The sequence below is a fragment of the Natator depressus genome, chromosome 1 (genome assembly GCF_965152275.1).
Source record: "Natator depressus isolate rNatDep1 chromosome 1, rNatDep2.hap1, whole genome shotgun sequence".
Taxonomy (NCBI): domain Eukaryota; kingdom Metazoa; phylum Chordata; order Testudines; family Cheloniidae; genus Natator; species Natator depressus.
The window spans coordinates 263,409,214-263,431,963 of NC_134234.1; the positions used below are offsets into that span (position 1 = coordinate 263,409,214).

At 40.8% G+C, this 22,750-nt stretch overlaps 1 protein-coding gene across 8 annotated transcripts in view; it reads left to right on the top strand.

Moving 5' to 3' along the window:
- ANKS1B (ankyrin repeat and sterile alpha motif domain containing 1B) overlaps positions 1-22,750 on the top strand; it is a 749,199-nt gene that overhangs the window by 467,194 nt on the left and 259,255 nt on the right. For all 8 annotated transcript variants that reach the window (XM_074941837.1, XM_074941834.1, XM_074941833.1 and 5 more), the window contains one exon: positions 16,722-16,820. In XM_074941837.1, coding sequence (XP_074797938.1) covers positions 16,722-16,820 — 99 coding nt within the window. The remainder of the gene's footprint in view (positions 1-16,721; positions 16,821-22,750) is intronic.

The following is a 22,750-nucleotide window of genomic DNA, read 5'->3' on the forward strand; positions in this document are numbered from 1 at the left end:
TGACACACGTATGACACATGTATGTAATTTGCACAGCAGCATAAAAAGTCATGTCAGGTAGCTAATTTCTCAAACTTCCAAGTACCTGAGCTGCTCTCATATGGGAGGAGGGCCCCACTTGTATTGCAAATGACTGAGGTATTAGTAGTGACTGCTGTTTTCATGGTATATCTGAGATACAGGAAATATGTGTAAATGGGTGAAAAATTGAATACTGTGTGGTTGTGAATGAAGGGGGAAATGTGGACAGAATGAGGGGTTAGACTAACTGAACCAGGTGTGGAAGCATGATTTGGATTGGGAAAAACTAAGTGCTGTAGGAAGAGAAGTAGATGTGGGAGTGGGGTGAGGGAATTGGAAGGGAGGAAAGAGTTTAGTATAATGGGCACGAGGCATGGCCAGGAGCCTAATCAGGTATTCCTTCTCACCTTTGAAAGTCAAAAGTTTTATTGCTGCTGGGCTAGATAATTAAAAGACTATGAAAAATCTGTTTTGATGCGTGTAATAGTTAATATACTGCATGGAATCAACTTTATAGCTTGTGATTTAGTTTGCTGTAGGTGATGCTATGCCATGCCACTTGAAATTTTATTAAAAACAATGTCCCAGTGAAACAGTAATACTATAATCAGGGTCCAATTTGTAGAGGAATTTGCTGCAGAATTCACCGCTCACCTAGCCCTTGCCACAAAATTGTTTTCCAAAATCTAACCTTTCATTTTTAAATAAAGTAGTTCTCTGATTGGTGTATCCCATTCCAGGACTCGTTAAGCAAGTATATGTAATTTGCTTCCAATTCTTTCAGTATTTGGTATGGGCCAGATAGTGATAGATCAGTGAATTGGAGGGAGGAGCTTCCCCTGTTCCCTGCATACAGTAAGCATCGGCCTGCCTCAAAACATTTCCAGAAGGAACTGCTCCTTCTTTTAACCCTTGGATGTACATCATCCCAAAGAAGATGGGAAGGAGGCTGAGCCATGGCCCAGCCACCCTATGCCAGGGCAAAGAGCAGGCCTAGCAGAACAGGAGACAATGTTGCAAGCCTGAAGGGGTGCGATAGCTGCAAGTTCCCTCTGAGCACTGGAGGCCAACTGAGCCCCAAATAACCAGCAGAGCTGAGCAGTAAGTATGTCCCTAATGATTATGGGCTCAGTGCTGCAATGCATTTAGCACTCAAGTCCCAGTTCCACAAAGCTGTTAGATAAAACAAGTTTAACTTTACTGGCAGGGGTTTTAGAACAATTTGTGTAGTGGGGGTGCTGACAGCCATTGACCCAAACTGTAAACCCTGTACATAATGGAAACCACTTCAAGTCAGGGGGTGCTGCTGCACCCCCAGCACCTCTAGTTCCAGCACCTATGTTTACTGATATCAATGGAACAACTCATGTGCTTAAAGCTAACCATATATTATGTACTTTGCTGGATCAGGATCTGAGAAGTAAGGATCAAACCTAATACAGAGAGAAGGCCAACTGGGCAGATCTCAGTACATTCTACAATGCACGTATCTACCTTCCTGGAGTCTCCTCCTCCAATGGCTCCTAGTACAGTGATGTGGCCCATGCACCAGCCAAATACTAATTAGTCTTGTTTTATCAGAATGTGGAAAGATAGTCTCAAAAATATTATCAGAGAACAATAGCACGGTATATCGACATAAAGCTCATGGGATCATAAATATAAAGGGAAGGGTAAACACCTTTAAATCCCTCCTGGCCAGAGGAAAAACCCTTTCACCTGTAAAGGGTTAAGAAGCTAGGATAACCTCACTGGCATCTGACCAAAATGACCAATGAGGAGACAAGATACTTTCAAAGCTGGAGCGGGGAAGAAACAAAGGCTCTCTCTGTCTGTGTGATGCTTTTGCCGGGAACAGAAAGGAATGGAGTCTTAGAATTTAGTAAGTAATCTAGCTAGATATGCGTTAGATTCTGTTTTGTTTAAATGGCTGAGAAAATAAGCTGTGCTGAATGGAATGTATATTCCTGTTTTTGTGTCTTTTTGTAACTTAAGGTTTTGCCTAGAGGGATTCTCAATGTTTTGAATCTGATTACCCTGTAAGGTATTTACCATCCTGATTTTACAGAGGTGATTCTTTTACTTTTTCTTCTATTAAAATTCTTCTTTTAAGAACCTGATTGCTTTTTTCATTGTTCTTGAGATCCAAGGGTTTGGGTCTGTGTTCACCTATGCAAATTGGTGAGGATTTTTATCAAGCCTTCCCCAGGATAGGGGGTGTAAGGTTTGGGAGGATTTTGGGGGGAAAGACGTTTCCAAGCGAGCTCTTTCCCTGTTAGACGCTTGGTGGTGGCAGCAAAAAAGTCCAAGGGCAAAGGTAAAGTAGTTTGTACCTTGGGGAAGTTTTAACCTAAGCTGGTAAAAATAAGCTTTGGGGGTTTTCATGCAGGTCCCCACATCTGTACCCTAGAGTTCAGAGTGGGGAAGGAACCTTGACAGGATCATATTACAGCAACCTTGTTGTTGCCACGGTAACTAGAGTGGGCCAGCAAAATGAGCTACTCAGCAGCTGAATTGGAAAGAATAAGAAAAACACAGCCCAGTTCCTATGTGAAATGAATTACAATAACAAGTAAATAAAGAAAAGAAAATTGTCAACCCTTAATCAAATGTTCTTATATTTTTAGAAAGAGTATGGAGGAAATAGAGATTATCTCCAATTACCCCTTGGGTTTCAGGAACATGGAAGGTAAAATTTCTGCACACACCGTGAAAGTAAATCACACCAGATTGTATAACAGAAATCTCAGGAGTGTGCAATATTAGATGGCAGCTCATTCAATCATACTATGTGTTGTGTCTGCCTTTAGGAGCAAAGGCCCCGATTTTTAAAGGTATTTAGGTGTTGCTCGTGCTCAGCTTTGCAACACCAAACTGATTTAGGAGCCTGAGTCCCTCCTGAAAATGAGACTTAGCCAAAATTCTGCTGGCTCCTAAGCCAAACTCAATATTTTTCCCATTGACTTTCAAGTAAATAAGAGACCGCAATTCTCAGTTGTTTTGTGGCTGCTCTGTTGTGCTTGCAAATGTAATTATCTTTAATTTCTGTTTATTTCTTTAATGTCAATGTTACAGATTACTATAAGCATAGCAAAATGTCCAGGAAACATAATTAAACATGCTAAATCAACTATACAGCAAAAGCACATTTTTGTTTCTAATATTTCTCATTTGCAGAGTTAATTTATCAGATTGTTTTTAAAAGATGTAAACATAAAAGAAAAAAAATCAGTTCAGGTACTAAATTCCTTACTGATGCTTATTATTTTTAATATTATACTATGGAACTCAAATTTGAGCTAGCCACTTTTAATAAGATATAGTCCATGCCCCCAAAGAGTTTACAATTTAAGTCCTTGATCTTGTATTGTAATCATCACAAATGGACTGCTGCATCTCCATGTATCACAGTGAGTTATCAGGATCAATATTTTAGATCTGATACAACTGAGGATGACAAATTATAGCAAGGCCAGGAAGGACAAGTTTGATAAAAATAAAATGCAGTTATCTTAAGATGTGCGCGTGAGTAATCCTGTGGGACTTTTCTAGAAGTGACGGGTGGTTTAAGTTTATTACAGACATACTAGTCTCATCTTTGTAGTTGAATTCCATTTTTCACTTAAAGCAGGGATTCAACATCTTTGTGTGAAAAATACAGTGTTTTCTACCCAAACTTACAGCACTTACTTCTGAACTAAAGAATATTTTTTCTGAGAATGTACATGTTAATTAGTTTAACTTAAAATTATTTTAAAATGGGTCCTTTAAGGAATTTAGCATTTAATTCAACGTCTTTTCCTTTGTCTCCAATTATCTTAATTATGTAATAATACAGACTCTTCAAAATTAGTTAAAATTAATTGAAATCTTGTGCATAATCTACATTTGAAGAAATTAGGCTGTAATTAAACTAAATCATTAATAATTGTTATAGCTAATTATTGTGATTATATAGGTTACATGTAGGGTTAGATCAACAGTTCAGGTAATTCTTAAGTGAGTCACTGTGACATCAAAAGTAATTAATCATTTCTTTATAGATAATATACATAGAACAATTCTGTTGTTTGTAATGAGGAAGAAGTGTCAACAGTTCTCATTGTTGATTACTTGGTCCAACTGTCACTGCTGTTTGAAGGTTTCTGGTTGATGATAGTTTGGGCATCTGTCCTTGAAAGGCTCCTGATGGCATTGCTGCCTCAGCTCCTGTGAAGCAACTTTGTGGGGGAAACCCTTAAAGTGCAGACAGATTGGGACTCAGGAGCTACTTGGCTCCTCTCATCCTCCCTTTCACATAATGCTGACCTCACCAACATAGCCTTCTCGAACAATAAATTATCTGCAATTGTAGGGCCAGATTTATTAGTAAACATAGGTTGCTTGGATTTGTTCTACTGGTGAAAAACACCTAGAAAAACAGTTTAATTAGTCAGTGCATGCTGGCTACTTTGCACGGCATTGTATACAGGTGAAAATGCCCTGAAAAATATTTTTTTAAAAAACGAATGTTGGTACTACATTTCTTTAAACTGTTAAAAATATTGCCTGGTAACATGCTCTTCAGGTTTCTTGTTTAGTGTTCATGTATGAATTTTTAAGAAATAGGAAATTCCAAGACAGAAAACTACAGTAAGTTGAAGTTAAGGTAGAGAGTATGTATCAGTATTGGTAACTTAAGGATACAAGAATTACAGATATGTTGTAATTATTCCCAAGCCAAAAAATTACAAAACCAGGAAAGTCCAAGTTAAGATTACACTTAAAAGAAATCCAAACGTATTGAGATATAGAATTGTACATTTAAGTCACTTGAAAAACCTTAACCTTCCCGGTAGTGACAGCATGGAGGAATTTTTTTTGAAAAAATCTGGTGTCTTTATTAATGAATTTAATCTAATTTAGGACCACAAATGTTAAAATGCCTTAATCATAATCAAATGGTTATTGCTTAGCATATTAAATCCATTTTTCCTCCATCCACATTTTACATACATTTCACAACGTGATGCGTATGCATTTATCGTTGCCTCAAGATTTCTTTCTAGAGTTGTAATAGCACTGAGGACATTTTTATAGACTTACATCAGATGGAACTCTGTTAACAAAGATAGAACAAGAGTAAGACCAAAAAGCTTCTGCAGGTGATCTACACCCGTCCACCCAATCGCTATCATCCATCAATTTATATAATTCTTTTTTTAACCCAGTTTTGTTTTGGTCTTCACAACATCTCCTGGAAACGAGTTCCACAGGTTTACTGTGCATTGTGTGAAGTACTTCCGGCTTCCTGTTAATTTAATTGGGTGACCCCTGGTTCATGTGTTTCCTGAAGCCGTAAATAACACTTCCTTATTCATTTTTTCTCCACACCATTTATGATTTTATAGACCTCTAAAATATCCCAATATCCCAATCCTTTAGTTGTCATCTCTTTTCTAATCTAAAGAGTCCCAGTCTTTTTAATTTCTCCTCATATACAAGCTGTTCCATACTCCTAATTATTTTTGTTGCCCTTCTCTGCACATTTTCCAATTCTAATATATCTTTTTTTGAGATGAGAAGACCAGAAGTACACACTGTATTCAAGGTGTGAGCATACCATGGATTTATATAGTGGCATTATGATATTTTCTGTCCTATTATCCATCCCTTTCCTAATGGTTCCTAAAGTTCTGTTTCCTTTTTAGACTGCTGCTGCACATTGAATGGATATTTTCAGGGTACTAACCACGATAACTCTGTCTTGAGTGGCAACAGCTAATTGAGACCCCCATCATTTTGTATGTGTAGTTGGTATTATGTTTTCCATTGTGCATTACTTTGCCCTATCAGCATTATATTTCATGTATCATTTGCTTGCCCAGTCACCCAATTTACTGAGATCCCTTTGCAACTCTTCTCAATCAGCTTTGGACTTAATTATCATGAGTAATTTAATATATTCTGCAAATTTTGCCATCTTGTTGTTTGTCCCCTTTTCCAGATCATTTATGAGTATATTGAACAGCACAAGTCCCAATACAGATCCTTGGGGGATCCTGCTATTTACCTCTATCCATTGTGAAAACTGACCATTTATTCTTACCCTTTTGTTTCCTATTTTTTAACCAGTTACTGATCCATGGAAGGACCCTCCCTCTTATACCATAATAGCTTAGTTTGTTTAAGAACTTTTGGTGAGGGACCTCATCAATGGCTTTCTGAAAGTCCAGGTACATTATAGCAACTGGATTACCTTTGTCCACATGTTTTTTGGCGCCCTCAGAGCATTCTAATAAACTGGTGAGGTATGATTTCCCTTTACAAAAGCTGTGTTGGCTGTCCCTCAACATATCCTTTTTATGTATGTATCTGATAATTTTGTTCTTTACTATAGTTTCAACCAATTGCCTGGTACTGAAATTAGGTTTACCATCCTGTAATTTCCAGGATCACCTCTAGAGCCTTTTTTAAAAATAGGTATTACATTAGCTATCTTCCAGTTATCTGGTACAGAGACTGTTTTCAGCAATAGGCTACATACCATAGTTAGTATTTCTGCAATTTCATAGTGGGCATATTGTTGTTTAAAAGGAATCTTGAACCTTTTTATTTTGTGTTTAAAGTGAATAAATACTGTCTACAAACCTAGAAATCTTTTGCTTAGTGTGGATATTAGAGTATCTTTGAACTGTTTTGTGCATTAAAGATAGGCCATTACTGACAGAGATGGTGCTCTGTTGCAACTCTACTGACCTATTCAAAGTAAATTTCTCTTTATAGGGCATATACATATATTATATCCATATATATCATCCCTGGAATAAAGCCATATTTGGAATGGCTATATTAACCATGGGTGGAGAATGTCATAATTGATATATATGGGTCTGTGATGGGGTATATTCAGCCTTTGCAGCTCCTTGTTACGGGCCCACAGTCCTACTACACCCCACCTGCAGAGGAACAGAGCAGAGAACGAAAGTCCTCCAAGCTTGCCTAGAGGACTCTCCAGAGTGGCCATTTTTGAAACCAGAGAGACCTGGTCCTCCAAGGGATAGAGGGCCTAGCAACAGCCAGTCAGGGCCCTGCTGCCCTGACCTTAGCAGTTCAGTTCCTGGCTGCAAGCAGAGTAACAAGGAAGGGTATGCCTCTCTTGCCAAAGGAACTTGAAGGATAGACAGAGTTTGTTTTCTGGCTGCATTTGTATAGCTGGGTTTGTAGGGAGAGGGAGGACCTAAGAACCTTAATGCTGAGATGAGGGTGAAACTAAAGGGGCTGGGTAGGAAAATGCCAGGAGAGGAGCCCCTCTGGACCTAGGCTGGTTACTGGAGGCTCCATCATGGTTGGCACCTACCCTCCTATCATGAAGCAGCAGCCCAGAAATACCAAAGAGAAGAGGTTAGGCAGACCCTACTAACAACCTGGTGGTATGTTTTCACTGTGGGAAGCCGGGGCACTTCAGTCGGTCATGTCATGTCGTGGAGTATGATTTCCTAGATTGTGGGATTACAGAACTGTGCAACAGCTTGGATCTCAATTTTGATCTGTGCCATAAGGCATATGTAGCCCAAGTTGAAATCGGGGGGGAGGGCACTGTCCAGATTGTGGACTCAAAGTGTTCCCTCACGTTGATTCAAGAGGCCTTGCTCAAACCTAACACCTTTCAATATGACAACAGTGTGAAGGTGACATATGTACATAGAGTTGTCCTCTCCTATCCTACAGGTTAGTTGCAACTGAAGGTCCGTGACCACAAACCAAAAAACCCATACCTTTAATAGATATGCCCTTTGAAAGGATAGGGATCGATATTGTGGGTCCCCTAGAAAAAAGCTGCATGGGGACAATATATTGGTCATAGTGAACTGTGACACACAATACCCAGAAGCGGTCCCTGTGTGCTCAGTAATGGCACATTCTGTAGTGAGGGAACTGCTACAGCTTTTCTTTTGGGTAGGCGCACCCACTGAGATCCTCACAGATCAAAGGATGAACTTTATGTCCTGATTGTGAAGGGAAACATGAGCACTCCTAAAGGTTAAAGCCCTCTAGACCTCCAGAAAGGTTTAATCAAACCGTGAAAAACATGTTAAAAAAATTGTATCTATAGAGAACCCTTGCAATTGGGTCCAAGTCCTGACATACTGGTATGAGAGGTGCTGCAGGCATCAACAGGTTTTTCTCCTTTTGATTTACTTTATGGTGGAAAACCCCAGGGAATCCTGCACCTGTTCAAGGGGACGTGGGAGAAGCAGCCTTCCCAAGACCAAAATGAAGTCCAATACGTGGTACAGATGCATGAACACCTAGTTGTTCTTCAAATAATGTCCCTATGGGTACTCCACTCTCAGTGCGCATGCACCCCTTGTGCCTCAGATGAGAGATTTTAGGTAGCAGTGTCCATTCAGCTTGCACCTATGCCCCATGCAGCCCAGTGCTCAGCAGCGTGGCTATAGAGAACTGTGCAGGCAAAACACCCTCAGTTCCTTCTCAATTGCCTCAGCCTGAGACAGAGCCTCAAAAGTGTCCAAGTTGAGCTTACTTCAACTGTATTTTTTCTCTTATCTACTAGTCAGTTAGTACGTAGTGTTAGTTTTCCATTTTATATATATGTATATATATATATATATATATATATATATATAGTGACAGAGCTCTGTCCTTGCCTCCGTGGGTCCCGCGTTTCCTGGCAGATTTCACTAGCCTCGGAGGCTCACTGTGACCCTCCACATAATCCTTCTTTCTCTAGAGACAAGGGTCACAGTCTACTGAGCCATTTTCATCATAAGCCAGCGAGGGAGGTGAGAAGTTACACTTCCTTGCACAGTCTCTGTTGTCTCCCAGTCTCAGTGATTAATCAAGGGACAAAGGTGGGGGGGAGCCTGGGCCCACCCTCTACTCTGGGCTCCAGCCCAGGGACCCTAATAGTATCAGCTATGGTAGCTGACCTTTTAGAAACATGACATGTACAATTCTCTGGGCTACTTCCCCCACAGCAGCCCTCACTTCCTCAAGCTCCACTCCACCCTTACCTCAGGGCCTCCTTCCTTGTGCCTGTTATGGTGTGTACTACTCAGCCTCTCCAACAGCGCAACTTCCTCCCACAGCTCCTGACATGCACACCCACCTGACTAACTGGGAGGCTTTTAACCAGTTTCAGCCAGTCCCTGATTGGCTTCAGGTGTCCCAATCAACCTAGCATTCTCCCTGCCTTCTGGAAAGTTCTTAATTGGCCCCAGGCATCTTAACTGACCTGGAGCACCTGCCATTTCACTTATCCTGGTACCAGGGATTTGTTTAGCCTGGAGCTAATATATCTGTCTCCCACTACTTTTCTATAGCCATCTGGCCTTGCCCCGTCATAATATATATATATACTGAGAGAGACAGGATTGTTGTCCTTTTGTGTCCCTTTTCCCCCTCAGAGGAACTTAAACACTGTGAGGGCATGCCCAGTTCTGATTTTAAGCACTGCCTTTCATGCCAGAAGGTAATACTGGTGAATGATTGACACTCCCAATGTGTCCGTTGCCTTGTGGAGTCACATATTTCCCAAAAGTGTAACTTCTGCCTGGCATTAAAATCGAGAGTCAGAAAGAACTGGAAATTTAAGCTTTGTCTCCTGATGACTGAGAGTTTATGCTGACCGGCTTCTGACCCCAGCCATGGGACGCACCCCAGCCATGGGACCCACCCCATACAACAGTCTCTGAGCAAGTCAATCGCCTCAGCTTCCTCAGTGCAGCACTCCCCTAGAGCTTCAAAGAAGAAATCTCTGAAATCTTCTCGAAAGGACTCTCGGAGGTAAGCTTCAAGTTCTCTAGGGAGAGAATCTTCTTAAAGAGACAGTCTCCAGTTCAGATGACCATTTTGGCACCTCCCAATCTTCCACTACGTACTCACAAAGCTGCAGGTTCCTCAGCTACTGTGAGCACCAGCAAGCCCAAGGATTCTAAGGGTCCTGGCTCTGGAATATCGAGCAGCAGTCTGGTACTGCGAGACTAGCAATCCAGTGGTACTTGTGCCCAAACCAGAAGGCACAACCAAGTTCTGTGTGGATTTCAGGGGCTTGAATGTGGCCTCAGAATTTGGCACTTATCCCAGGTCCCAAGTTGACAAACTCTTTACCAGCATGGAAAAGCAAGGTATGTTACAACATTGGATTTGACGAAAGGATATTGGCAAATACCCTTTTCAGCTGACTCCTGGGAAAAAACAGCTTTTTCCACCTTTTCAGAGCTGTTCCATTTTATAACCATGCCCTTTGGGTTAAAAGGGACACCAGCCACCTTTCAGCTTCTTATGGACCACGTGCTTCTTCACCCCAGGCAATTTGCAGCTGCCTATCTGGATAATGTGGTAATCTTCAGTGAAGACTGGCAATCACGTGTGGGGCATACAATGTCTGTACTGCATTCACTGAAGGAGGTTGGAGTCATGGCAAACTTGAAGAAATTTAAATTTGGCATCCAGGAGACCTTGGCTATCTGGTAGGGATCATCATCAGTTTAGTCCCCATTTTGCGACATTAGCCACACCATTGACAGATCTTATCAAGACGTCGGTACCGAAAACAGTATTGTGGACCCAGGAATGTTGAGCTATTTTTTTAAAAAAAGACATTTTGTGTCCGTACCTGGTGCTCCAATGTCCAATACCTTTTATTTTACACACCATAGAATTTGGAACAATACTGTCTTAGAACTTTCAAGGGACAGAACATCCAATCCTGTACTTCAGTAGGAAGCTCCAACAATGCAAGACCAAGTATTCCACCATAAAAAGAGAATGCTTGGCCATACGTTGGGCAGTAGTGGCACTATGCTGTTACCTCTTGGGAGCCCCATTTGAACTATTCATGGACCACACTCCCTTGAAGTAGATACAGGAGATGAAAAATACCAACTCACGGATTACACAGTGGTAGCTGGCACTTCAACCTTATGTCTTTAAATGATGGTATCGCCCAGGAGTCCAACATGCGATCACAGATTTTTTTTCCCAAACAGGAGTGTGATAAATGAGAGTGGATAGCTCCCTTTTGGGGACACCAAGCCAGCCAGTTAGCTACAAAATCCCTGTTAGTAGCTGTTCTTTACTTGCTTTACCTGTAAAGGGTTAACAAGCCCCCAGGTAAAAGGAAAGGAGTGGGTACCTGACCAAAAGAGCCAACGGCAGGGCTTGATCTTTTTAAAGGGAAAAAACTTACCTTTTGTCTGTCTGTGGTTCTCTGGAGAGTGGAGACACAGAGCAGCAATGCTGTAAGCAGCTTTAAGCCAAGTATGGTCATAGATCATCAATTCATACCTCTAACCTACTTATCTGAAGCCTCAGATATGTAAGTAAATTAGGGAATGTCTAGAAAGATGCGATTAGGGTTATTTCTTTTATTTCTTATTGGCTTGTGGACTCCTCTGTGCTAACCTCAGATGCTTTTGTTTACTTGTAACCTTTAAGCTGAACCTCAAGAGAGCGATCTTGATGCTTAATTTTTGTAATTGTTTCTTTTAAGATCTAGAAAAAAGCCTAAGTTCCAAATGTATTTCCTTTCTTTTGGGGTTTAATAAAATTTACCTTTTTAAAGAACAGGATTGGATTTTTGTGTCCCTAAGAGGTTTGTGTATGTTGTTTAATTAGCTGGTGGCAAAGGCTGATTTCCTTTGGGTCTTTTTCCAGCTCTCCCCGGGAAGGTAGGTGAGGGTACCCCACAGGAAGGAATTCCCAAGTGTTTCTTCCTGGGTTCTAAAAAGGAGCGGGGGGCTGCTACTAACTACACCAGGGGTTCTCAAACTTCATTGCACCACAACCCCCTTCTGACAACAAAAATCACTACACAACCCCAGGAGGGGGGATGGAAGCCTGAGCCTGCCTGAGCCCTGCTACCCTAGGTGGGGGAGGGCCAAGGCTAGAACCCCACTACCCCAGGTGGGGGGCCCAAAGCCAAAGACCAATGTCTTCAGCTGTAGGCAGGGGACCTGTAACCTGAGCACCGTTGCCCAGGGCTGAAGTTCTCAGGCTTCAGCCCTAGGAGGTGGGGCTTGGGTTTCTGCCTCGGGCCCCAGTAAATCTAAGCCAGCCCTGATGACCCGATAAAACGGGGTCTTGACCCACAGTTTGAGAACCACTGTACTACATCCTGCCCAAAGAAGCAGCAAGGTGAGAGGAAAAGAGCAGTGAAGGTGCGTCCTCCAAACTTTTCTAGAGAGGAGTCTCTAGATCAGCCATTTTGGAAACCACAGAGACCTGGTCCTCCAAGGGCTAGAGAATCAGGATCACAAGAAGGGCATTTGGGACCAAAGGTAAGAGCAGGGGCAAACCTGAGTCTGGGAGTAGTGGAGGAGCTCATAGTGAGGTTCCAGGCCAGGGTCAATACCAAGGGTCAGAGCCTGAGTCAGATTTCAGGATCTGACTCAGGAGATGAAGTCCAAATCAAGCTGAGGTCAAAGCCAGGAGTTTGGAAGCAGGAATGGTTGTGGCAGCTACGGGAGATCTTCACTGTTGCCTGTTCACTTCCTGGGATGCCCTTTGGGTTTAGGTAGGGTGGGGAGCCAACCAAGAGCAATGAGGCTGCTGCCTGTCAGACCTCTTGAGACAGGATTTCCCATAGTCTGTCTCCACACCGGGTCATGGGCAATGGAGAGTAAGCTGGTTATGGCTGCCATTGGGTGGCAGCATGGAGACATCTGCTGCCTGGCAGCTGTGTAAGCCTGGGTTCTAGACCTGCTGAGCCTTTTATTGAGAATGTAGCAACAATTAATCAGGGCCCTGCTGGCCTAAATGAAAGAAGCTGCCTGGCCTTAGCAGGTCAGTTGCTGGCTGGGGCCAGAGGGGCAAAGGAACTTGAAGGATAGCCAGAGTTTGTTTGGCTGCATTCTACATAGTTGGGTATTCAGGAAGAGAGAGGACCTAAGAACCTTAACCCTGAGATAAGGGTTCATTCAGACTTTGTGAATGAGTTCATTCAGACTTTGTGACTTGCTGGAGGGTCAAGCCACTAAAGACCCACCAAAGCCAGTTGGTAGCCTACAGGGGGCATCAGAGGGAGAAAAGGACTGTGAGCATTTAAGAGGTGAGTGTCCTGTTACAAGATCATCCCAAATGAATGCAAGTAAAATATTTATACTACACTGTCATGTCATTTGTTTATTACTTATTTACAGAAACTATTTTAGAATTTGAAGGGGGAATTAATATGATTTTTCATACCTCTCCTTTTGAAAAGCCAGATTCTCCATCACTGACCATATTTAAATCAGGATCGGATGCTTTTCTAAAAGTTGAGCTTCAGGAATTTTGGGGAGAAAGTTTGATGGCCTGTGTTATACTAGATAATAACAATAGTCCCTTCTGGCCTTGGAATCTCTGTACAGAATTGCTATCCAGAATTCATATGCAAGACCTCCCCTTTGTCTTCAAATTCTGATCTGTTATACCTGGGTAATTCCACTGAAGACAATTGGGTTGCACAGGTGTAATTAAGGCATAATTTGAGGCTAGACATGGGACTGCCAAAAATCAGCATTTCAAACCTGATTAGACAGAAAAGCAACCTCATAGGAAAGGCTGTTCTCATACGATTTCCAGCCCAGGTGCTGATTTAATGTGAATATCCAAGCCTTATGAGGTTCATCCATCACTAATAATGCATATTCAGTGTGTTCATAGAAATACTACACTAAGTCATGAGTAAGTAATGCGTTTGCTTTATTGACGTGTTAGCAGCTTTGCTTGAAACAAGTACTTCCTTCCAACACTGATTCACATGCAAAAAGTGTTTGTTGAAGGAAAACTCAGCATAATATGAAAAATATTTGATAACTACTTAAATTGCAGGGGACTGTAAATAACTAATTTTACAAGTCTTACAGTGCCTTAAATGTAATTTTAAAAGAATAATTATCAAACAGGAAATTGCCATCTTGATAGTTTGATACAGATTAGTCCTGAAGGAAAAAGTGCACTGTTTGAAAGTTTATTGTAAAGTGAGTTTTATGTTTTTAATCTTTGGATGGTTTATTTAGCAGTGTTTTATCTTAACTATTAAATTAACTGAAGAAATATTTTTAAAACGAGTAGACTTTAACTTACAAAAGCTTTAAAGCATGCTGGGCCAGATCCTTAGCTGGTGTAGATCACCATAGTTCTATTAAAGTCAATCACAAGGAAATACATTAAAGGGAATGAGGTTATATTAATGTAGAACTGGAATAAGAGAGATCTAAATCTGGCCCACTACAAGCAGTCTTCGCAGATCTTTCCTACTTCAATTCAAAGCTGAAAGAATTTGCTAAGGACTATAGAACAGACTTAAGAAACCTACAGCATCAGAGCCTTTGGTGTTTTCATTAAAGGTGGAGCAAATAATAATACCAATAGTTAAGGTTGTTCTCAAGTGATTGCATATGTCTATTCCAGTGTAGATGTGTGCACGTCCTGTGCACAGTTGTCGGATCGCTTTTTCCAAGTAGTACCCACTGGAGCAGCTTGAGCACCCTCTGTTGCCACACACCTCTGCATGCTAGTATAAGGACAGAGCCGCCTTGATACCCCTCAGTTCCTTCTTACAGCCAGTGATGGTTGTTGGAGCACTTCCAGTCCTCTATCGCAAGTTTATTTTCCTCACACTTGTATATAGTCTTTTTGTCATTTAGTAGTTAGTTAGATATAGAGTATAGTCAGCGTTAGTGATAGGTTTCAGTTTTTAAGTGCTTTTTGGACCAAATTTGATTCTTGGTTCCAAGACTAGGAACGGAGCCATGCCTCACTCTCAGGGTTTCAAGTCCTGCTGGTTGTGTGTCAGACCTATGCCGATCAGTGACCCACACTCTAGCTGCCTAAAAAGTTTGGGGGAGTCCCACATCAGTGACAAGTGTCACATTTATAGAGGGTTTAAACCTTGCTCTAAAGAACATAGAGCAGTGAGACTTAAGTGTCCCCTTATGGGGGTGGCACTTTGCCCTCTATCAGAGCCATTTGGCTCAGAGCATACTCTGAGTGCGGCACCATCAATACTGAGTGCACCTCCTGAGATGTCTTCAGCACCTCATTTGGTGTCCCCAGTACTAAAGCATAGATACAAATCTTCTAAGCACCTGGTACCTTTGGTACGAAGGCCATCTAGAGGCAAGGTTTCTGGGAGGGACTCTGAGGGGAAGTTTTCCCCCAGAAAATTGCTCTGCTACAAAGTGGGGGTTCATTGACTCTGGAACCTGTGTGGGGTCTGTTGAGGTCAACCCCTGAAGTTGCTGTATGCCAGACTCATGACCCAATTCCAGTACAGAAAATTGCGGAGGTATATGTTGCTGCCAGAGAATTGTTTAACCTTTTGGTACCAGCATTCTTGGTGGTGCAGGAAGGCTTTCAGTTGGTACCAGCTACTGTAATTTCTACACCAGCTCCACAACAGCATACAGTACCAATGCCACTTTCAGTACCTGAAAGCCTGGAACATTCCACGGGCAAGCCACTGTTAATATCCCCTGGGTTTGGCTCACCTATCTCCTGTCCACATGGGTTCTGCTCCACTGTTATCAGAGTGATCTTTGTCAGTTTCTGAAGTGGGGTCTTTTGTGTCCCATACAGAAGGGAAGCTTACCCTCCATCAGAGTCTTGAGGTCCCTGGCTGTCACAGCAGCCTTGGGGTCCCTGGATGTCACAGCAGTTCTATGTACTGTGTTATACAGGAGGTCAGACTAATGATCACACTGGTTCTTTCTAGCCTTGGAATCTGTATACTGTGTACGCCAAGTTTAATTCACTTTTGGGAGTTGAGGGTGCTGTTCAGGCATGTAGATGAGTGGCCTCTTGGCTCCTGGTGGTGGCCACCAGGTAGGCCTGCATGCAGCCCCTCATCTCAATTTGCCTTCTTGGATCCCCAAATAAATGCCACAAGTGGTTTTTCCAATCCAGTCACAATAACCCTACTTAGAGTCTGATTTATTAACTTTAAGTTCAAAACTAAACTCAAAGGTCTTCCCTCCTTCCTTCAGCTGGGTACAGCTCTAACTCCCCTGTTCTGGTCAGAATCCTTCCTCACTTAGCAGGCTATTCCAAACCCTTCCTAGCTGGAGCAATTTCCCTGGTCTCAGGGTCTTCCCTACATTCTCTGAAGTCTCACTACAACCTCCTGAGTTTCCCACTTGCTGCAATCACCTTTTGCTCTTTATAAGAAATTGCCTGACTCAGATGGAGCTCATTCTGTGATCAGGGTTTGCTTTGCCCCAGCCTCTCCAGTCCAACAGCAAGCCACCCTGTTACAAGGCATTTTACTAACATATTACTAAATAATTCTATCTAACTGCCTCCACTGTGTTGATCTTATTGTATGTGATGTTTTTTCTGGCTTGAGGAAGAAAGGATATCATGTATGGGGCAGGGGGAAGAGAAACAGATGAGGCACTGTATGCATATAGTTAAATTTTATAATTGCATCCCTGTCCTCAATCAAATGACAGGAGGGGGTAGAGGAGAAAGATTCACTTATGGGATTTGTTTTTAGTGGGAACTGTAGTTTCTCCATTGGCAGTTCGGCCAGTGCACTAGTAAGTGTCCATGAGTTCAAGGTCCTTTCACATTTTATAGACCTGGAAATCAATGCAATCATCAGTAATTTATTATTCTTGTCATACTGTATGTTAAATAAAGTTATTTTCTTTTAAACACAGTTTAAGGGTTTGTTTCAGAATTGTTTCAGATTTGAATATCTCCTTTTTCAGGGAAGCAATGTAATGGAGGATCAGGATCTGTTGGAAATAGGAATTCTTAACTCTGGACACAGGCAAAAAATTCTACAGGCAATCCAGCTCCTTCCAAAGGTACAGTTTCTTTTATTATCTGGATACCAGTAGTATCACCAAGAGCTTTTAATTCTTAAATACCATTTTTATATAGAAATGTGGACATTGTGAGCCTAATTCTCCACTGCCTTGTGCTTTTCCTAGTCAATTACACCATGCAAAGTGGGTGTAAAATGCTACCATTCTGGATTGGTAGTGACTTATGTCCACTTTGCACAGACGTAAATGACTACACAAGTGCAGAGCAGAGGACAATCAGGTCCCATATTCATGATGCTAATTATTTTAGAAATGATTATAGAAATGTTTGGTTTTTCAATACGTTAGCACATAAAGCCAACAACAAATGAAGTGGGGCTAGGGATGTATTTTAGGACAGCTTTTGCATATAAATTGTTGCATCACCTCCGTAAATAAATTTCTGTATAAATCCCAGATGATTTTTTCTTAATATAGAGGTAAGATTGGAAATACAATTAAGTAACCCTAGAGACTCAAGATATTCCATTATGGATGCAATACACATCTTTCATATGTGAATTGGAGACTATCAGCATTTGCTATATTTTATTTGTTTGTCCTGTTGAGTATATGAATTCTGCTCTTCAGATGTGTGATCCTGTAACTTGTACCCATTTTTCCAGTGCACTTAGGGTGTAGGATGGTGTTCATTGCAGATTGAGAATGTGTCAAGCATGCTAAGAGACTATGATTGTATCTTTGGGATTTAAACTACATGCTAGATAGAACACCAAAATTTGCCAGTGGGTAGTTCACAGCTGATTGCTAATACCTGCTTCTTGCTAGCTTTGCCTTGTGCAGAAACCTGAGAAGACGGACTGGGCATATTGTGACCCTGAAGGTTGTCACATGATTTTGGAAGCCATCTAAGGGAACGATTCCAGGCCAAGTTGTATTCTGCCTGAGGCCAAGCAGGGCCCTCATGCATATTGGCTCTGTAGAAGATAGAGCAGGAACAAAGCCCATTGTAAGGTGTATGTGTTTGTGGATCGCATGTATAGAACGATCAAGGTAAAGATGGAGCTCTGTATCCAGTCTCTGACCCCTACAGGGAATGTGTGCAGAGCAAATAAAAGATTTTTCCCATCTGTACAGTGAAGATGAATTAGGTGAAATAGGCTTTCTGGTGCATGGATGGATAAGGAAGGATGTGGTCTTGGGGCCACTTGTGAAGAATAAGATGATCTGGCCTGTACTGAGAAGATGGACTTGAAGAGTGAGCTTCTGGTGCATCCTTGTACGTAGACGGTCACAGTCTATATGTAGTGCAGCATGATTAAAGATAGTGATATGTATTCCGTGGACTGTATTGGGAATATAGATGGAGGTAAGAAGGACTAGGAAATAGATTAGTTTATAGGCAGAGGGTAGGTTAAGGTGCTGAATTAAGTTTGGTGTTTAAATTTTAACTGTGAATTTCTTGAGTTTCTGGCTTTTTTTTTAGCTATAACATTATGTTAACATCATTTTTTTACTTTTATTGTTAGCTCTGTACCATTGAAATAGTTTGTCTGTATGTTTCCTTTTTTTATTTTTTTTTAGTGGATGGGCATGCTTTTTCTTCATCTAACTCAAAAGCTAGTAACAGGATTTTGTAATATTAAATGTTAGTGAGATCTGCACTTAATAAATGGGATTCATGAAGACTACAAGCTCTGAAGGCTAGACTAGAAACAGTATACAAGACATGCCAAAATCAATTCCCGCTATCCTGGTTATTTTTATTATTCAGCCCTAGACATGCATGAAGTTTCTATGCTAAATCCCATCATCTGTTCCATATTTGCAAAACAAATTTGACAAAAAATCCACAACTTGCACAAATACAGAAAATGATAAACGTCCGTTTCGAATTGTGCTTACTGTATGTGGAGCTAGAGATTCAAAGATTCTGCCACACATATTCCCATTGAGTAGTTACCTTACTTTAGAAGTAGGGACTCCTTGAGGCATGAGGTACTACTCAGTATGAGTAAGGATGGCAGAGTCAAGCTCTAAATGAACCCCCAAAACCAGCTGTTTCTGAGAACAAATGAGTCATGCAATTTCCTGGTAGAATCCACATTCTGTAAATCTGAGATAGTTAAATACCTTTGAATGACTGAAATCAGTGCTGTATAACAGTCAGAGGGTGTTTAGAGGTTGCCAGCTGCAGCAAAAAGTAGTCCAAAAAGATCACGTTCTTAATGCATCTTTAATGCAGAAATATTATACCAAAATGAAGGAGGATGGAATCAAAAGCTGTGCATCACAACTCTTTATTTAAATGACTTGGCAACACAAGAGAGCTTACACAGAAACAGTACATCATTTTCTATTCAAAACCCAGGTTATTTTAAGGCAGAGCTGCCAAGGAAGATATATGACCCATAAATCAGTATTATAACAACTATTATCTAATAGAGCTCATCCTGGTTATATTCTCAATAGCACACTGCAAATTTTGAAAATCCTTTCACGTCCTGCAGGGAAACATACAGCACTAGCATATTTGTTAAACTGTTCATGAGTCCAGCCCCATCATATTTTCAAGATAAGTATATACATTTTAAAGTGTGTTAAGATACCCAAACGTGTAAGAACAGTAGGACAATGGAACAGACTGCCTAAGAAGGCTGTGGAAGCTCCTTCACTTGAGGTTTTCAAAAGGAGACTGGATAGCCATCTGTCGTGGATGGTTTAGACCCAAAAAATCCTGCATTTTGGCAGGGGTTTAGCCTAGATGACCCTTGCAGTCTCTTCTAACCCTATGGTTCTATGAGTGATGATAGATAAAAAGCTTTTAATTTAATTTGCTTTTAAAGCTTCCCTACTTCCATTCACAATTCTTTTAAAACTTCCAGGAGTTCTTGTGAGACTTTTTTGTATTTCTCCTCCTGTGATTTGTCTATAACTAGAACACCGAAGGAAGGAGAAGTGTTTTTTTGAGAAACTCTTATGTCTTGCCACTACTTCAAACCCACCTTCTTGCATCCGAAACTGCTGGATAAGCTTCGAGAGTAAAATAAAAAGTGACAAATCTAATGTTAGACTTTGAAAATGTTGATTTTTTAAAAGCTTTCCCTTACCTGATCCAACCTTCATTTTTGTGGAAATTGGATTGGAAATGCAGCAGAGAGCCAGTAGTGTAAAATGAAAACTGTCCTTTGATGCTTAGATGCTGGTTGCCTGCTGAGTAATGAAACTTTTGTATTTCTGACACCAGTGAAAGATTTAGGAGCTTACCTGCTAAAGTTTAAAATATTTTAGAATTGGAAAAAAAATTATTTTTTTTAAAAATAGACAAATTTCATTCTATACTCCCCTATACTGTATTTATACCAGTACAACAAAGTGGATTTAACCTAGAATCTTGAAAATATGTTACTGTTTTTCCCTTAGTAATGATTTATCTGAGGAGAAATTGGTTGAGAGACCAGAGTATAGTATAGCTATAACAGATAAACATAGTTGGAATCATCCAATCAGATTACTGCTTTCATAATGCCATTTTTTATTATAGTGTTGGGTTGGAGATACTGGACCAAATTCTGGTCACTCACTGATGTATGTGTGGAGTAACTCCACTGAAGTTAATAGAGTTACTCAAGATTTATATGAGTCTAAATAAGAGCAGCATATGGCTCGTTACTATTAGTTTAGAGTGAGAAGGGATTTCTGTACAAATATAACTTGTGAAATTATTGCTTTTCAATTGAAATATATCATACCTGGTCCTAGCTTGAGAGCAAATTTCTTAACAGAGTTTGACAAAATCTGGGTCATTTGTTTCTGAGTGAAGGGAAATATATTAATTAGGATGGAATAAAGGGCCCAAAGAATTAAAGGTGTTAACATAGCCCAGTCATTGTCGAACATTAAATAGTTTTAAACAGGTTTGGGGCTTGGTATACGGAGACCTTAGCCTGCTTAGCATGATGGCAAATGCACCATTAAACAGTCTTTTAAAGTTTTATTAAAGATACAGAAAAGAAAGAAAAACAATTAAAGCATTTGAAATGTATTAAATAAAGCTTTTATTTTAACAACATCCCTTGTTCCCTTTCCCTTTAGCTGAAGAGTTTTGAGAAAGAAAGGCCCCTTGTTAGACAGTTTCTTAGATGGTATTAAAGATGGTATCTGCTGTCCTTTCTTGGGAAAGGAGAAGTTAGTTGAGATGGTCTGGAGCTGTTGATGATGATGTTACAAACCAGTCCTGTTTCCTATAAAGGCAAAACAAGACAATCACACACACAAGGGGATAGAAAAGAATAGCAAAGATAGAAAATGCAGCTTCTGTCTCTGGTGTTGCAGCCTCACTGCTGGAAAAACACAGGCCCAGCGCATAGTCTTATCAGCCACTCTGGCAAACTTGTACCAGCTGTTTTTGGGCATTGTTTTTAGTTGCCTCTTTAGTCACAGGCTTACAGCATCGTTGCCAGCTAAGCCAGACTCTTATTACACAGAAGGCAAAAGAAAAGAGATGAGAAAGAAAAGAAATGAGGTGGGGAAGGGAAAGGACGCACGGGAAGGAGGGGAGAAGTAGAAGATGAAGTCCCATCCCAGGTAATGTTTGGGATTTAACCGGTGCCAGTAGAGGTGGCGGTGTTATTTGGGTCCTCCTTTTTGGCCTAGTCTGGTCAAGACATTTCTCAGGATTAGGATGAAGAAGGTCCCAGAAGATAGTGGAGGTGGCAACCCTGATGATAAAGCTTGCTGCAGTGGTTATTGGCAGACAGTTGCTTCTTCCCAAAAGTCTTTTCTTTTTAAGAACTCCAAAAGGAAGTGTTGGGGGGAAGAGTCTGTCCTCTTAGTATTTTGTCCACGAATAGGCCTAATTTCTGACATACCGACTTTGGTCAATTGATTTCTGGTCTTCTATTCCTCTTGATTACCAGTCACAATTTCAACATTGTTCTTGTGTGATATTAGTAAAACCCTTTCTGTTTAAATTAATTCAGTCTTTCTATCTCCTCCTTACATCTTTTCTTAATGATCTGATATATAAAATTGTTTGTGACCATTTATGAATTTCTGCTCACTTTTTACAGTTTAGTTTACAATTAGGGTAAATTTGTAGGCCCAATTATCACAATATATTTAAAAAATAGAATTTAAGTTTTAGGGGTGGAATTTTCAAAAGCACCTAAGTGAAGAGGAAGTACAAGTCCCATTTGAAGAGGGAATTCACACAGTGCACAGGTAAAAGGAAGCGCAGACAAGTATAGAGATATAGGGGGACATCTAGTGCACAGCAGGCTACTGCGGGTAGATTAACATCCCAACTTGCTGCAAACTAAATGTCAGTGTAGAAAAGTCCTTAATGAGGCACTTTTGAAAATTTTACCCTTAGGCAAGAATGGACTTGTCCAGATCCTTGATGGTTAAAACAAGTAATTTAATATGGAGAATGAGAAGCTAATGAAAGGGTTTGAAGGAACATTTGGAGGAATGGGATAGCCATGTGATTTTTTTTAACTCCATTGTTTTGGATAGAATGGAGAGAGAGGTGAGAGGTTACAGCTGTCTTTGTTGGTAGTACCAGCAAGAAGCCAAGGACCAGCTGTGTCAAATTGTCCTCTTACTCTTAGAGGTGCTCCCTCCAGGTCAAAGGTTTGAGGCATGTTGGTGGTACGGTGTGGGGAAGCCTGCCCTGCTACTGTCCTTACTATACTACTGTCCTTTCACGATCACTACAGTCACATGGAAATGCTTTATAAAGGGCCACTAAATGTTGAATCATGACAGTAGATCTGGAATTAACGTTCAAAACTGTCCGCATCAACAGCAAAGCAACAAGTTTTCTCACCATTGTCTATTCACATCACTGCTAAAAAACACACTCACATTGTATGGAAAACAAAACAAACAAAAAGAACCTCCTAGCTACAAAGAAGCTGTTTGTAGCTTACTGTATTATGTACAATGGGAATGGTGTTCATAGTTAT